The sequence below is a fragment of the Cebus imitator genome, unplaced genomic scaffold (genome assembly GCF_001604975.1).
Source record: "Cebus imitator isolate Cc_AM_T3 unplaced genomic scaffold, Cebus_imitator-1.0 Scaffold299, whole genome shotgun sequence".
NCBI lineage: Eukaryota > Metazoa > Chordata > Mammalia > Primates > Cebidae > Cebus > Cebus imitator.
In genome coordinates, this window is record NW_016107614.1 from 2459422 (window position 1) to 2476098 (window position 16677).

The 16677-nt window shown below is 43.6% G+C and overlaps 1 protein-coding gene across 2 annotated transcripts in view; it reads right to left on the reverse strand.

Annotated features, from left to right (window-relative positions):
- The window catches only part of DNTT (DNA nucleotidylexotransferase), a 47081-nt gene that overhangs the window by 1854 nt on the left and 28550 nt on the right, over positions 1 to 16677 (reverse strand). Inside the window, exons 6-10 of one of the 2 annotated variants that reach the window (XM_017502814.2) lie at positions 15633 to 15756; positions 11632 to 11764; positions 10404 to 10509; positions 4842 to 5087; positions 1322 to 1402 (exon numbers count right to left, since the gene is read on the reverse strand). In XM_017502814.2, the coding sequence (XP_017358303.1) occupies positions 1322 to 1402; positions 4842 to 5087; positions 10404 to 10509; positions 11632 to 11764; positions 15633 to 15756 (690 nt within the window). Of the gene's footprint in view, positions 1 to 1321; positions 1406 to 4841; positions 5088 to 10403; positions 10510 to 11631; positions 11765 to 15632; positions 15757 to 16677 lie in introns of both variants that reach the window. The other variant, XM_017502813.2, reaches the window with a different exon arrangement.

Sequence of the window (16677 nt, forward strand, 5' to 3'; positions counted from 1 at the left end):
TGCACTCCAGCCTGGGCAACAAGAGCGAAACTCTATCTCAAAAAAAAAAAAAGAAAAAAGAGAGAAGAAAAAAAGGGAAAGAGGCTCTTGTCTGTTGGAGTAACTGTAAGAGTGGGACTAATGGGAAAACCTGCCTGAGAATAAAGCCAAAGCTGAGGGAAGCCTGCCTGAGCACCCATATTTAGCCACCCCTCAACCCTTGGATACTGCAGTATATAATCCAAGTTCCCTTTTTTGTTTATGCCACTTTAGATTTGATTTCTGACATTTGTAACTGAGACAACTCTAGCTGAATACACCTCATTTAGACTACAAACTCCTACAGGGAAAGGATCATTGCTTTCTTTTTTTTCTGTCACAGAGTCTCACTCTGTTGCCCAGGCTGGAGTGTAGTGGTGTGATCTTGGCTCACTGCAGCCTCCACCTCCCAGATTCAAGCGATTCTCCTGCCTCAGCCTCCCGAGTAGTTGGGATTACTGGCACGAGGCACCACACCTGGTTATTTTTTGTATTTTTCGTAGAGGCGAGGTTTCACCATGTTGGCCGGGCTGATCTTGAACTCCTAACCTCGTGACCCCCTGCCTCGCCTCCCAAAGTGCTGGGATTACAGACGTGAGCCGCTTCGCCCAGCCAGTACCATTACTTCTAGTTATTTTGAGTCTTCTTCCCCCCAGAGCCTATTTTGGTGTTCTTGATCACTGTAAAAAGAGTAGCCCTTAGAACTTGTGGATTTAACAGTTGGATGTTTAATTCTTTATAACTTCTACAGTATCTATCATTTTGCTGAGGCATGAATTGGATCGTGACCACAGTAAGACTAGCACACCAAATGAATGACGTAGCTGGTCAATGAGGCTAGCTGGCTGCTCATTCATGTCTCAGGGCAGCTCTGTTGCTCTATTTCTTGCAGAAGACTGTCATTAATGGCCTGCATGGCCACTCAAAATGCCACTGCTCCCTGCATTTGAGGGGTGCACAAGTAGTATTTGTGATTTCTGAGGATTTCTGGTTACTTTGGAGTTACTCATTGCCAACACCAAGGATATACCAAACCCAGTTAATGTTCACTGCTGGACTGGTTCTGGAAGCCCAATTAGCTCAACATCTTTCAGCCAAAAGCTCTTGAAGTGCATTCTGGGCGAGGTGGAAACTGTGACTCTGGAAATCTTTCCTGCTGTCCTCAACTATGATCAACTGGAAGTGGAACACACATAACAAAGGAAACCATACCTGGACGCTAAAATCAGTTCATGAAAAGAGCTCAGGGGGCCAGCCTTGGGGATGAGGATCAAAGTAGCCCATTTTAGGAAGAGAATTGTACCTTGGTCTTGTCATATAAAGCATGGTTATCCAGAATCATCTTCCGCTCATGTGTGGCATAGCGCCGGAGGTCTCTCTCAAACTGCTGGATAGGAGATAGTTAAATTATCATCACACCTAGAATGTCTTCACTATTAGGTGGCTACATCCCTGTAGTGAAATATCTAACTCCATTAAACATTCTCAAAGTGATTTTCCTCCCCCAGGGCCAAGCTCTCTGGTGACAGAGGTCCGTATTCACACAAGCACACTAGAATGTAAGCTCTGTGAGGGCAGGAACCTGGTTTGTTCTGTCCACAGCCATATTCCCTCAAATAGTGCCGCACGTGTAGAAGATGTATGGCAAATGTTTCACTGAATGAATAAATGGATAGCGTGAGCATTGTACCAGAAAAATGCTTGGTCCAGAGTAGATGCTGGATAAATAATAGTTTGGTGGGTTCAAATGATTTGGAATATTGTTATTGTAAAAGAGAATGGAGGAGTCAGGCAACCCATTCCAGCCTGGATTTTGTCCCTACCTGGCTGTGAATCTCCTGTCAAGTCATCCAGACTCCCTGAATCTTGATTGAGTGAATGAAAGGATGGAGGAAGGACATAACTAAGGCTCCCTATGGCTTTAACATCCTTTCATACTGAGATGCCATGAAACTCATGGTCTAAGTCACCTGCTGCTGGATGACATCTCCCACAGTCAGGAATGGGCTCTGAGACTAAAGGGAGCCACACATGAAGCCTAAGACAGAGGAACAGGGACACCTTGGGAAAGGAGGGCAATGAATTGTCATGGAGGCTGCTTTTCCTGAGAAACACAATCCAGAAATTTTGTCCTCTTGTGAGATTAGGGAGCAAGCCTGGGATACTGGCGCCCTCTAGTGGTAAGGAACAATTTCCTATTTTAGGAACGCTAACCCCGGCAGGGTGAGAAGATGGACTTTGCAATTAGACGTCCTTTATTTGTTTGAAGTCACCCAGTGGCTGCGCATGTGGTGGCTCACACCTATAATCCAAGCACTTTGGAGGCCAAGGCGGGCGGATCACCTGAGGTCGGGATTTCAAGACCAGCCTGACCAACATGGTGAAACCCCGTCTTAAAAATAAATAAATAAATAAATAAAATAAAGTCACCCAGCTAAAAAACAAAAAGAGCTTAGTGCTGTACCAGTGCCTTGCAGAACCAACAGCAACAATTTCTGACAACTCGAGAAAAGAGACAAGAACATGCTGAAAACATGTCCATCTTAAAAATAAAATGGGCAAAGGTCAACCACTTCAGCCAGTGATGCTTAACTGGCATGACCTTGCATAACCAAGGACTTCTTTCTGGAACTTTCCCCTTTCTCAATTGACTCTGTGTTCCCAAAGATTTATGTCTATCAGAAAAATGCATTTATTGTTTCTTCCTCCTTTTTAAAGAACGATAGAAGCATTTAGTTGTCAGTCAACACTTCTCATTAGAGTAAGAAATCCCAGTGCTAAGATGCTGTGCTGAAATAATTCCAGCCCAAAGCAAAGACACCTGACATTTAACCCAAATCTGAGAACAACTAATTTGTGTTGTGTCAGTCATCTGCATAAAACCCTCTACAAGCTCATTTCACTCAAAGCAATGGCCAGCTACCTGGGGAAACAGGAGAAACAGGGTGAGGTGTTTAGTTGGGAGGGTGGAACACATGTGAATGGGACTCAAATCACAGGTGTCCTCTGCTGTGAATGGCAGTAGGTGGGAGCTACTGCTTATCTAGTACTGGCGACGTGCTGGCTTGGTGCTGAGGCTTTGAGAACGTCATCTCACCTACTGTCTCTGCAACCCAAGAAAGTAGCTAAGGTCATCGTCCTCATTTTCCTGATGGGAAAATGGAGTTTTACAGGATAAAGGGAACCTGTCCAAGATCATTCAACAGTAAGAAGCAGAGCAGCAGCTTATAACCAGGTCTGGGAGGAACCCAGCTTGTGCTCTTTAAAAAAAATGTTATAGCTTGATTTTATTTTTATTAACATATAACAATTGTAAGTGTTTGGGGGTTACAATATAATATTCTGATACATGTATATACATTGCAGAATGATAAAATCAGACTAATTAGCATGTCCATCCCTTCAAACATCTACCATTTCTTTGTGGAAAGAACATTAAAAATCCTCTCTTTTAGTTTCTTTGTACATTATTATTAATGTACATTATTATTAACTATAGTCACTATACTGTGCAATAGAACAAAGCTTACTCCACCTCTCCGACCAGAACTTTGTACTTGTTGACCCTTTTCCCTGTCCATTTTCTGCCCTCACCTCCTAACCTCTGCTAACCACGACTTTACATTCTATTCTCTACTTCTGTGAATTTGACTTTTTTAGATTCCACATGTACAGAAATGAGATCATACAGTATTTGTCTCTCAGCATCTGACTTACTCCACTTAACATAATGTCCTCTAGGTTTGACCATGTTGCCTCAAATGACAGAATGTCCTGTTTTCAAAGGGCTGTGTCATACTCCACTGTGCATATATACCACATTTTAAAACTCCATTCATCTGTTGTGGATGCTTAGATTGTTTGTATCTAGTATCTAGGCTATCGTGTATCACGCTGCAAAGAACACAGGAGTACAGACCTCTCTTTGACACGCTGAGTTCATTTCCTCTGGATATATGCCCAGAAGTAGGATTGCTGGATCATATGTTGGCCCTATTTTTAGTTTTTTGAGGAACTTCCACACTATTTTCCAAAGTGTGATTTACAATACCACCAACAGTTTAAGAGGGTTCCCTTTTCTCCACAGCCTCACCAACACTTGCTGTCTTTCATGTTTTTGATAATAGCCAATCCGACACATGTGAGGTAACATCTCACTGTGGTTTTAATTTGCATTTCTCTGATGATTACAGATGTTAGGCAAGATGGCAATATCTAGTTGCCATTTGTACGTCTTCTTTCCAGAAATGTCTATTCAAATCCTTTGCCCATTTTTAAATAGGGTTATTTGTTTTCTTGTTATTGGGCCTTTTGGCTTCTGTGTATATCCTGGATAACGGCCCCTTATCTGATGTATGATGCGCAGGTATTTTTTTCCCAATCTGTGAGCTGCCTCTTCACTTTATTGTTTCCTTTTTCAACCCCCTTGCCAGTTTCTGTACTTCAGTGGTTCTCCCACTTGAGCTGCATCAGAAACACCTGGAGGCCTTTTTCAAACACAAATTTCTGGGCTGAAATCCCCAGAGATTCTGATTTGATTCCACAGTTTTGGAGTAGGGTGAAGAATTTCCATGTCTAACCTGTTCCCGGGTAAGGCTGCTGCTGCTGGTGTTGGGGACCACACACTGGGAATAACTGCTCTAAATTAATCTGTCATACTTGATCATGTGTGCACAGGATGCCTTGATTTAGAGGTTGCTAGGTACTGCCCCCTCCCCTGTCACCCAGCTCCTACTGCCATCATCTCTCCCCTGGGCCTAGGTAGACTCGACCTACATCTTTTGGAAGGCTAACATCATCCCATGGGTCCACATTGCGCTTACCCGGGAGCCAGTCCATCCCAACAGGGCGAAGGCACGACGCTCATAAGGGCACATGACTAAATCCACACGGATGGCCTTCCAGGTCTTTCCCTCCTGCCAGCTGGGCTGGTCACTGTCCAGTCTTTGACGAGGCAATTTGAAAATCAGAAAGCACTTTTGAAAATGATCCAAAGCATCAACCTTCCTGCTAGGCAACCTGAGCTTTTCAAACGTTGACTCCACAAGATCATAATATAAAACTAATCCCTGAAAACAAACAGAATGGTGTTAGGAAAAGGCCCTGATGAAGAGGATCAATGATTTTATACTGGATTCTTAATGAAATCTTTACAGATTTGAGCAGAACATGGGCATGTGTTTGGCCTTGCATTACAGGTCCAGCTGCAAACACTAGGAGAAAAAAAACAAGGAAGTGGTTCCATTAACCACCCTCTGCAGAAAAGGAATTTAGCAATGAGAGAGGCTGAGGCAAAGCCACTTAGTGGCAAAACTGCAAAAACATTTCTCTCTCCACTTCTGAGCCTCCCTCAGTCCTTTAAAAACAAACCAACCATAAACAAAAAGCCATGTGGAGGAATTTCAGACCAGCCTGGCAACATAATGAGACCTCATCTTTATATAAAATTTAAAAATTAGCCAGGGATGATGGCACACGTCTGCAATCCCAGCTACTCGGGAGGCTGAGGTGAGAGGATCCCTGGAGCCTGGGAGGTTGAGCCTGCAGTGAGCTATAATCACACCACTGCACTCTAGCCTGGGATACAGTGCAAGACCCTGTCTCAAAAATAAATAACTAATGAAATAAAAATTTGTATTATTTCCAGAGGGGCAGCTTTGAGTTAATGCCTGCTATAGTTTGGATGTTTGTCCCCCTAAACCTCACATAGAAATTTGATCTCAAATGTTCAAGGTGGGGCCTGATGGGAGGCCTTTGGGTCACAGGGGAAGATCTCCCATGAATGACCTGGTGCCATCCTCCTCCTCATGGCAATGAGTGAGTTCTTACTTTGTTAGCTCCCATGAGAGCTGGGGATTACAAAGAGCCGAGCCCCTCCCCACTCTCTCTTGCTTTCTTTCTCACCCTGTGACCTCTGTACCTGCCAGTTCCTCCTTGCCTTCTGCCATAAGTGTAAGCCCCCTGAGGCCTCACCAGAAGCAGGTGATTGGTGTCATGCTTCTTACACAGCCTGCAGAACCATGGGCCAAGTAAATCTTTTTTCTTTATTAATACCTAGGCCTCAGGTACTCCTTTATAGCAATGTAAATGGATGAAGACAGTGTCATATACTGATGACCAGGTTTAACCAGTCCAAAGTGTTGTAGCTGGAGGCTGAGTAACGTCGGGGCAGGATGACTTGCTATTTCTAGGTAGCACTTGGGAAGCTCTTTCTCATAAAAGTGTTACTCTGCCTGCCTTGGAGAAAATGGGATAAAGTTAACCACATACGTTTCATCTAAAGTTGTCTATCCAGAAAGTTGACAAGTGATTCTAAGCTGTGCCCATCGAGTTGCCATTCTTGGTGGGTGTTCCTGATGGCACAGGGCAGATGTGGGGAAGGGAAAGAGAAAGTGCTATTAACCGCTTAATCTGGCAACAAAAACACCAAGTAACCCTCAAATCATGTCATCATAGCTGCTGGGATGTGTGATTTGTTACCATGCACTCTTTAGATTAGATGTTTAAAAGCTTTATCATCAGAAGCATTTGGAAGATTTGCTAAAGCACAGTTTGCAGGGCTCTGTCCCCAGAGTGATGCAGTAGGGGGCAGGGAGGGCATTTCCAGCAGGTTCCCAGGTGATGCTGATGTTCCTGGGTCAGGGACCACACTCTGGGCATCATTGGTAAATTGATTATTGTTAGGAATCATGCTTTGCATTTCTTCTACAAACCTGCAAAATACATTATTTCAATTCAAAAAGATACTTTTTATTTTGTTGACCTCAAAAGAGGGAACTCTTCACCCTCCAATGCCTTGAAGAACAAACACCATTTGAAGGGGGAAGCACCAATGATAGGAAGAACCTCTGGAGGAGGAGTAGATGTTGCCATAGTTAACCTCCAATAACCAGCTCAGGAAAACACAAGTCTACTTTTTAAGGAAACTTGCTAAAACTAGTACACTATAGTAGCCTTTTGTGTAAATTTCAATGATGTAAATTTGAAAAGAGAGAAATAAAAATATGAACAAGTGTCACATTAAAGCCAAATTTGTAATAACACGGCCTCCTTAGGAAAAAAAAAAGCCCACAAAGCTGGATTCCTAATAGTAAGCTGCCTGTGCCACTGTCACATGGTGATGACACTTGGTGGGTAATAGAGAAATGGGCCATTCTTTATTGGGTTTTGTCTTGAATTTTGCAAGGTGTTTGGGAATGCATCCTTGAACATAATGCTCCTGCCTGCATGTTCAGAAGGTTGTCTGCAGGAGGGCACACTTGTCAAACATGCACACAATCCCTGCTGCCACCTCTAGATCTCCAGCCCTGGTTATCTGCTGGGCAGCCCTCTGGGCTCTGGCTTCCCCATCAATACCCACTGGTTGAATGAATATTTACATCAGCATGTTCTTTTATTTTTCCTACCGGACACTGAGAAACTCCTGACTAGAAGGAAGAATTTCCCTGCTCCTCTGTCCCTGCCATCCTCCCCAGAGTGCAGAGCGGCCGATTCTCAGGAAGAGAAAGAGAACTGTAAAGCAGGAGGGAGACGCACTCAGCTTGACCTACCACAGGAAAAAGGCTCCATCTGAATTTGGTCTCAGGCGCCTTCTGAGGAGGGCTGCGAGGCTTAGTGTGAGGCTCTCTAGCCAGGATTCCTTTCCTGCCCTTTGCTTCCAATTCCCTCCAACTCCTTCTGGGCCAACTCAGTGCCCAGTATTCAAACTCAAGTCGGTTTCTTAAAGTGAATACATTCTTTACCCTCTAATGTCTGTCAATACAATCCACCTCCCAGCAGTTCCATGACCTAGAGATGTGGCCACACAGAACAGTGAGGGTCCTGTACCCAGGGTCTCACCCACCAGGCGGGAACCAAAACCAGAGCCATTTAACCTCCCCTCTTTGGATTGAACCACTGGTGCTAGTGAGAACTCAGGCTAATGGAGTCTTTGGGGATGTCAGTCCTCCCCGCAAGATGAATATTTCCAAGATTTTTGCTTCCCTGTCTCCCATCCCTGATCAAAGGGTTTCCTACAAAGATCACATTTAGAGTCATCTGATGGGTGACTCGAATGGATACCATTGGTTATTCACTATGCTTCGCAGGTGTTTTGAAACACTGGATGTGTATATTGTCCATATTGTGAGAGAATGTACAGGTGTATACCTGCGTGCACTTTATAATCTAGAAAGTGCAGTCTTTGGTAAGCATGGCAGGGCATGGGAGTGAGGCAGTGGCGAAAACTAAATATGAAGAACTTGACCGGTGCAGTGGCTCACGCCTGTAACCCCAGTGCCTTGAGAGGCAGGTGGATCACAATGTCAAGAGGTCAAGACCAGCCTGGCCAACATGGTGAAACCCCATCTCTATTAAAAATACAAAACTTAACTGGGTGCGGTGGCACATGCCTGTAGTACCAGCTACTCAGGAGACGGAAGCAGAATTGCTTGAACCCAGGAAGTGGAGGTTGCAGTGAGCTGAGATCGTGCCACTGAACTCCAGCCTGGCAACAGAGTGAGACTCCATATATACATATATTTCATATATAGACAAATTCCTTACATATATATATATATATGTATATATATATATATATATATATATATGTATATATATATATGAAGAACTCATCTGCTGATTTCACTACCCTGGCACTGTGGGAAGACCTGGAGCTGCAGGGGTCTAGTCAGGGCTGAGACACCAAATTGCAAACTGCCCCACAGCTCCTCCCTGCTGTCAATGTGTGTCAGTTAGTGAAGGGGAAGACTAAGTCCCTACCCACTCCTGAGTCCCTTCGCCTGGTCCAGTGCCAGGCTTTCAGGCAGAGTTCAATAAATAATTGTGCATGAGAGATAATGATAACAGTCATCACCATTTGTTAGGCTTTTGCCATTCATCGGATACTGCACCAAGTGCTTTATCTAATTCTTTCATTTAATCTGCTCCTTTAATTAATGAGAGAAGCTTGTTACCCCTGTTTTACAGATGAGGAAAGTGAAACTTTGAAAGGTTAAGTAATCTATTCCAAGTCATATAGCTAGTGAATGGCGGGCTATGCTTTTAAAATCCCAAATGTAAAACTCACATCTTACATTAACATCAGTCTCTGCTGCAGTGCCTGCATATAAAACGTCCATCCCTGCTTGGGACCAGTAGTCAGTGTGATTTCCCTAAGGAAAGACCAATGGAAAGAGGACTCTCTGCTGCTATCTCTCTACCCCATTCCAGTCTTTAATAGTATTGGCATGGGAAGGGGAGGGTACCAAGGTCAGATGGGTCCATTTTAGCAAGGCCTCCAGGTAAGGAGCCAGGCAGCCCACTCCCTTCCAGGCCTCAGCTAGCAGGGTCCACAGGCTGTGCTCCCTTGTCTATCAATGAGAATCTTTCATCTTTCCTGCTTGAGTCACTTCACTGATTCTTCCTTGTGCCACCATCCCCTGGCTTGGTCTATTATGTTCACTCTTAGGGCCACTGGCTGCCCTGTGTTCATTCTCCTGAGAGGGACAGAGGGGGTTTGGGATGGCCTCGGAGATGAACTTGGATCTGGCTCTAAAGTTGAGTCTTCATTTCCAGTGCTCCTGGCCCTAGGGTTGTGTTTCTAGCTCTTATTTTCACTTTATCTGAGGCCTTCCCTTTCTGGGATATGAGTGAGCTTGGTCCACACCCAACAGATACAAACTGCTCAGAAAGGATGAAGCCGTGGAGAGAAACACAAGCCGGTCCCGAGGGTAGGGCCCTCTGGTCTCTCTGGGAGATGGCGCTCTCACTAGAGTTAGACAGGAGTCAGGGTCTGCATGTGGCTCTGGGTGCAGGGTTAGCTTAGCTTACTTTGGTTTCCTCCACCAGGCAATAGGCCTGTCACAAGTCTGATCTTCCCAGTGGATGAGGGTTGGTGGGCCATGACCTCTGTGGGGCTCAGCTTGCCCTCATTAGTTTCCTTCATTCCATCTCAGCACAAAGTCAAGATGGTAATTGACCAGCACAGAATTCAAGGCATTATCAACACCTCTTAGACTGATTTCATCCCAGTCTTTGCAGTCCTGGCCCCCCACCCAAGCTTGCAGCTTTCCAGCTCACACTTCCCAGGACTTCAAAGTGCATGCTTTTCACTTTGTTTGGGTGCTTTAATGCCTCTGCATGTCAAACACAAATGCATAGCCACGCATGGCCCTGTTGGCAATAGGTAAGTATAACTAAACAAGATCTAGGACATATTCATAACATGTACTTTAGGACCCAAAACAGGAAACTCTTATTGCAGGTCATATGGCTTTGTATAGGCTGCTAGAAATAATTGAGAATTGATTAGATGGTCATTACATAAATATAAGGCAAGCAATGTGCAAAATTCAAGTGTTCACATAATGTTTGAGTGTGCATGTATTTTCCATCTTTCTTCTCACCTTCTTTTCCCATAAGTTCATCACTTTCTGTAAAAGTTGTTCTTCATCCTCTGTTGATCCTGGGCTGGTAATTAAAAAATCCACATCATGTCCCATCTTCTTACCCCTAATTTTAAAAAGCAATATAAAATAGAAACCAATTAGATTTTTAGTCTTCATTAAAAAAAAAAAATCACCTTTGTTTCTATGCCCTATGCTTAAGATTTGCAACACAGAGGCTCTCGACTTTTTTAAAGAAACAAAACATCTTTGGTTACACATCTCTATTCCTTGCAAAATAGCTGTATGACACAGAAAAAGTCATATACAGCATGTCTGTGATTATGTGTATCTGGGCAAAAAATAACAAAAAATTATTTCTTCTACACACACAGACCTATATACAACCACACATACACACGTGGAGACAAGCATAACAACAAGCAAATCAAGAACTGTATTCACATAACACAAGGTACCACTACTGGAATTATGACATGGAGTAAAGGCATTATCTTACATTCCATTTTCTCATACTTTCTCCCTTGCCTCAAACCTATTTTGTTAGAATCGCCAGCAGCCACCATGTAAGAGGGCTGGAGAAAGAGGTGGAGGAGGCTGTGGGAGGAAAGAAATCCCTTTCTGAAATGTAGGCCTCAATATTCAACGACTGCACACGTCCCTGTGAAGCATTCACTCATTCCTGAATTCATTCAGTCAGTCATTCATTGACTCAATCAAGATTTCTTGAGCACCTAGGCTTTGAGCACCTTTGTGCTAGGCATCATGCGCTAGTCTTGCTAAGAACTAAGCTCTATAAACTTAGAGAAACCACATACAGAAACAAATCGCTGTGGATCAAGGGCTTTGCAGGTGTTCAGGGAGCATGGAAGAGGGGTCTCTAATCCAGCATGGAGAAGGAGGGAGTCAAGGAAGGCTTTCTGGAGGAGGTGCCATCTAAATTAAGTCTTAAAGAATGAGAAGTCAGCCAAGCGACAATTTGAGGAATGGCAGTCAAAGCAGAAAAAGTCTGAATAAGCAAAGAAATAAGGCAAGAAACAGTTCTGAATGTGCAGGGGATGACAAGCCATTTGGGGTTGCTGAAATGAGATGTGAGGGAGACAAAGCTGCAGAAAGAAGCAGCCACCAGATAACAAAAGGCTTTTTGTGCCATTTCAGATGCCTGTCCGAGTCAGGGAGCCACTGAAGGTATTAGGGCAGAGGAGGCAAAGCCACCCAAGTTATTTACCTTCGGAACCCTCCTGTCATGGTGACGAAAGCATCTGGAAGAAATGCCCAGACAGCCTCTTTAACCAGCACACTGACGGCCTCTGCTTCTGCTCTGGTCACACAGCTGACAAGGTCTTCATAATACAGAAATCCTGAGAGGCCATTTGACGGGGCAATGGAGAGAGTGACATGCATGTGAAACAACCAACCCTCAGTGGAAGGGGATCCTGTCCCCAGAATAGAGCTAACATGACCGCAAGCATCAACACCAAACTCCATTTCCATAGAGACAAAGTAATCCATGTGATTCTTCTGGTTGTGAATTTTGTAAGGAAACAATGGTCTTTGCTTTCTAACTGAGAGGCTTACAATTTCCTAAGAAGGAGACAGTGTTTCATATCCCTCTGGTATCCAAACTGTTGAAATCTGATTTCCTACCGAAGAACCAGCCTTCTTGGTCAATAAAAAGGTAATGTTTAAAGATTTAGGATGAGGAGATTTACAGATGAAGGGTGATGGATCCATTAAAAAATTAAAATCAAGAATAGGAGCAGGGTAGATGTGTGTCGGAAGCAAGGCAGGAAATATCTTAGGTGGTTTAGCTTGTTGTTTCTTTGCCTGACCGCATGAATTAATGAAAGGTCAGTTATGATGATGAAGAGTTAATGACTTGGTGATTCCCACAGAGCGGTGTGGAGGGAGATTTGAGGGGAAGAGCAAAGGAGAAGGGAGGCTTATCTCCAAGGTTTGGGGTGTAGTATTGGCGAGGAAATGAGCCGGGTGATTAGATCCACAGAGCCTGAGGGACATCGAATTCTGCTTCATCATCACTGTTCTTCTATCTAGGGTCTCCAAGAGAGGGCCATTCAAACTCTGCTTGATTCCAATAATGGGGAGCTCTGACACCTCCAGAGGAGCCTGTTTCCTAACTGTAAACTCTGTTGCACCAGTTCTTCTTTTGAAAAGCTTACGTCTACTCCTTTGCGATTTCACCTACCACTGGCCCTCTGAAATGACAACAGTAAGTCTATTGGTCCTTGTTTCTCACCCTGGGATTGTGGAAGGGAGGCAGCAGGGTGGCCATTTGGCTTGAACGTTCCGCCAAACATCCTACGTTATCTCTAATGGGGACAGTCACAGAAACATGCTGCAAGACCAAGAGAAAATGGTATTCATATGAATACACGTATAAACTGTGTCCAATACCAAACTACACCACTTGTGGAACACTAATTTCTTTATATCAATACTAATACTTATTTTTTATTTTTGTAAAAAGCCACATTTCTAAAAATTATTGCAACATGACCACTTTTGTGAGCGTGAGGAGTTTGATCTAAGAATCATGCTCTATTACGCCCTAATACAGAAACTGCCATCATGACTAATATTCAAAGTACAACTCAGTGGGTAACCACATACATCTGTGCTTTATGGAGCGATATACATAATCCAAAAGTCAGGATTCGCGACTATTTCTTTAACATGTGCAGATATTAGAAATGAACATGTAGGACTATGATAATCTGTTGACATTCATGAAACTGATTTAATTGGCTTTCCTTTTCGGTATGGCAGGGCGATTAACTTATTACAGAAAACTTATCACACTGTATAAGGTTAAATATGTGCTGCTATAGGTCATAAATTGACTTTTCAAGGCAAATATGGCATGTGCATGCTCAAGCCTCAGGGAACTGTAATCAAGTACGAATATAAGTAAAACTGAATCTGTTTTTCCATCTGATCCAGGAATCGTACTTTCAGTGTGTTCAATTAGCTTACCTTGGCAGTATTCTAAGCAATTCCCATTGACAATTCCATTCATTGCCGTGCTGCTTCGAGGGGTGCTTATAACAACTTTGGGGGTATAAGTATAATGGGAGGGCATTCCTTGATTTCTGCATAGAACTGGTGGCATTAAACAGTCCGATGGGAATCACCGATTGACTAAATGAATAAAGCTGGTTCATTCAAAGGGTTGGAAACGCTCAATAGGAAAAGCAAAAATTCAGTTTACAAAGCTAGGGAACTGGAAGTCCTTAGATCCTGAGAGCACTGGACATCATTTGATAAGGGTTCCATCCAAGTGAAACACTATATTGCCTCCCAATTTCTCTCTAAGCATTGAGAGTCTTTACTCATCATTCCAAACCACTTACTTGCTACTTATGTTTAATACTTATTTAACTTTCTTTTCAATGGCATCTTGAGAACTGGTGTAAATCGTGCTTATTAAATGTGCACTTTCAGGGGCCTGGAATATAAATATTGGATCTTTTTTTCTTGGACTCTTTTTATTTCCTATGTGGCATTGTATTACTAGCAATCTTTTAAAGATTAGCATAGCAACTTTTCAAAACATGAGTAGGGGTCTTCTATAGTATCACTGACAGAACTTACCAAGATTTGATTTGCTTCCTCTACCATTGCGTGTTTGTGTTTATTTGTTTGTTTTTGTCATTACCTAAACAAAAGATCGATGTCTACCTTCTTTTTCTCCTGGTCTCCTCTGGCAACGGATTTCCTTACTCTCACATTATTAAAAATTCGGGGCCAGGTACGGTGGCTCACACCTGTAATCCCTGCACTTTGGGAGGCCAAGGTGGGTGGATGGCTTGAGCCCAGGAGTTCAAGACCAGCTTGGGCAACACGGTGAAACCCCATTTCTGCAAAAATTTAGCAGGGTGTGGTGGTACACACCTGTGGTCTCAGCTAGTTGGGAGGCTGAGGTGGGAGGATCACTTGAGCCTGGGAGGCAGAGACTGCAGTGAGCCTTGATAGCACCACTGCACTCCAGCCTGGGCAAAAGAGTGAGACCCTGACTCAAAAAAAAAAAAAAAAAAAAAGATGAATTCATTCTCTATAACTCCAGGAGCCATAGTGCTAGGGACTGTGACTGTGGCTGTGACTCCCTTTTGAATCACCACTATATATATATATTTTTTTTTTTTGAGACAGAGTCTCAGAGTCTTGCTCTGTCACCCAGGCTGGAGTGCAGTGGTGCAATCTCGGCTGGCTGCAACCTCCACCTCCCAGGTTCAAGTGATTCTCCTGCCTCAGCCTCCTGAGTAGCTGGGATTACAGGCATGCACCACCATGCCTGGCTAATTTTTGTCTTTTTAGTAGAGATGGGTTTTACCATGTTGGTCAGGCTGGTCTCGAACTTCTGACCTTGTGATCCACCTGCCTCGGCCTCTCAAAGTGCTGGGATTACAGGCATGAGCCACCCACCACTCCTGGCCTGTATTGTATTTTTATTGCATGCTAAAAGTAAACATTTTTAAAAACACACAAGTTTTTTGACACTTACTGAGAGTCTCCATAAATGGAAGTGACCAGGCTACCTTCAACCTCTGAGACACCCTGCCAGGCTTTCAGGTGGGTGATGACAGCACTGATGTCTCACCACAGTTTTCTTTTAGGCTAAAGAGTCCTGGTTGGGTATATCAATGCTCGGTCTAGATTTCCACCATTTCCTTTCTATTTTCCTGGTGTTTTACAGTTTCTAAAACACCTTCACATTTGTGCCAGGTAACAACTCTAGTTTAAGTATTCTTTAGCAGCCAACCCTTCTGTCTTTGACTCTTCACCCACAACTTTTACCCAGAGAGACAGCCAGGTCCCAATGTCCTGAAGAGTCAGTAAGGACCAGATCAGCAGCACAACCTGGCTTGACACTTGAAAGAAGGACCACCAACAGGCACCATGGAGGGCACCTTTGCTCTGTGCCAGACACAGTGCTGAGGTATTGCCTGCATTATCTGATTGACTTCTCAGCTAAGTATCAATGTTATCTCTCTTTTATAGATTAGGTTACTAAGGTTCAAAGATTTTAACTAACTTGCTCAAGATCACACAGCTGGAAACTGCGGGAGCTAGGATTTAGATCCAAGCATCAACAGACATCAGAAAAGTGTACCAGCTCTCCTGGATTGGAGTTGCAGTGTAACTGACTTAGAGCTCCACCATGACCCAACCAGCCCATAGCAACAATGATTTTTAGCAGAGACAATTTACCTGCTCGCTGCATTCGTGTAAACTTCAGGCTTTTCTCCGACCTTACTTTACTCAGAGTTCTGAATCCCATCCTGAACCACTTCTCAGAAGTCTTCAATCCCACTCCAAATACAGAAGTAAAGAGCTAAAATGGAGGGAAAAACATGCCAGCAGTCTAAAATAATCACTATGACAACTGAGTCATGGTCTCAGGCAATGAAGAACAAGTATAAGCAAATCTTTGACCTCGTTTCTCTTGAGTATGACAAGTAGGTGGGTGATGGTCATTTTTAAGGGCATTTTTGTTTCAGGTGAGTCCCTTCTTGACATGTGGCATTACAAAATGAAACGGAAGTAACAAGCAGGTTCTGACACCTGTGCAGGGCTTAGATATAGTCTAATCAATGGCCTGCCTGTGCTGTCCATGAGTGATAAGCTTATCTTTATAGGGCTCTCCCGTTTGCTGAGTCTCTCACCCACACTCATGCTCTGCATACGTACCCTCACATTTTGAAAAGGGATGCTCACGTAGGTTATATAGTTTCTCCACCATCACAAAGCTGGGAAGTGGCACAGCCCAAACTTAAACCCTGGTCTATTTACACTCCAAGCCCGTGTTCCTGCTCATGGCCATATTGTATTTATTTATTTATTTTTGAGATGCAGTTTCACTCTTGTTGCTCAGGTTGGAGTGCAATGGCAAGATCTCAGCTCACTGCAACCTCCACCTCCTGGGTTCAAGTGATTCTCCTGCCTCAGTCTCCTTAGTAGCTGGGATTACAGGCATGGGCCACCACGCCTGGCTAATTTTTGTATTTTTAGTAGAGACAGGGTTTCTCCATGTTGGTCAGGCTGATTTCAAACTCCTGACCTCAGGTGATCCACCCATCCCAGCCTCCCAAAGTACTGGGATTACAGGTGTGAGCCACCATGCCCAGCCCACCAGGCCATACTTTTGACAACTAGCTATGACTGGTGTCATCTAACCCCTTCTGATCTCAGTTTCTCCTTTTTATTTTTTTTATTTTTATTTATTTATCTATTTATTTTATTTTATTTTTTTTTT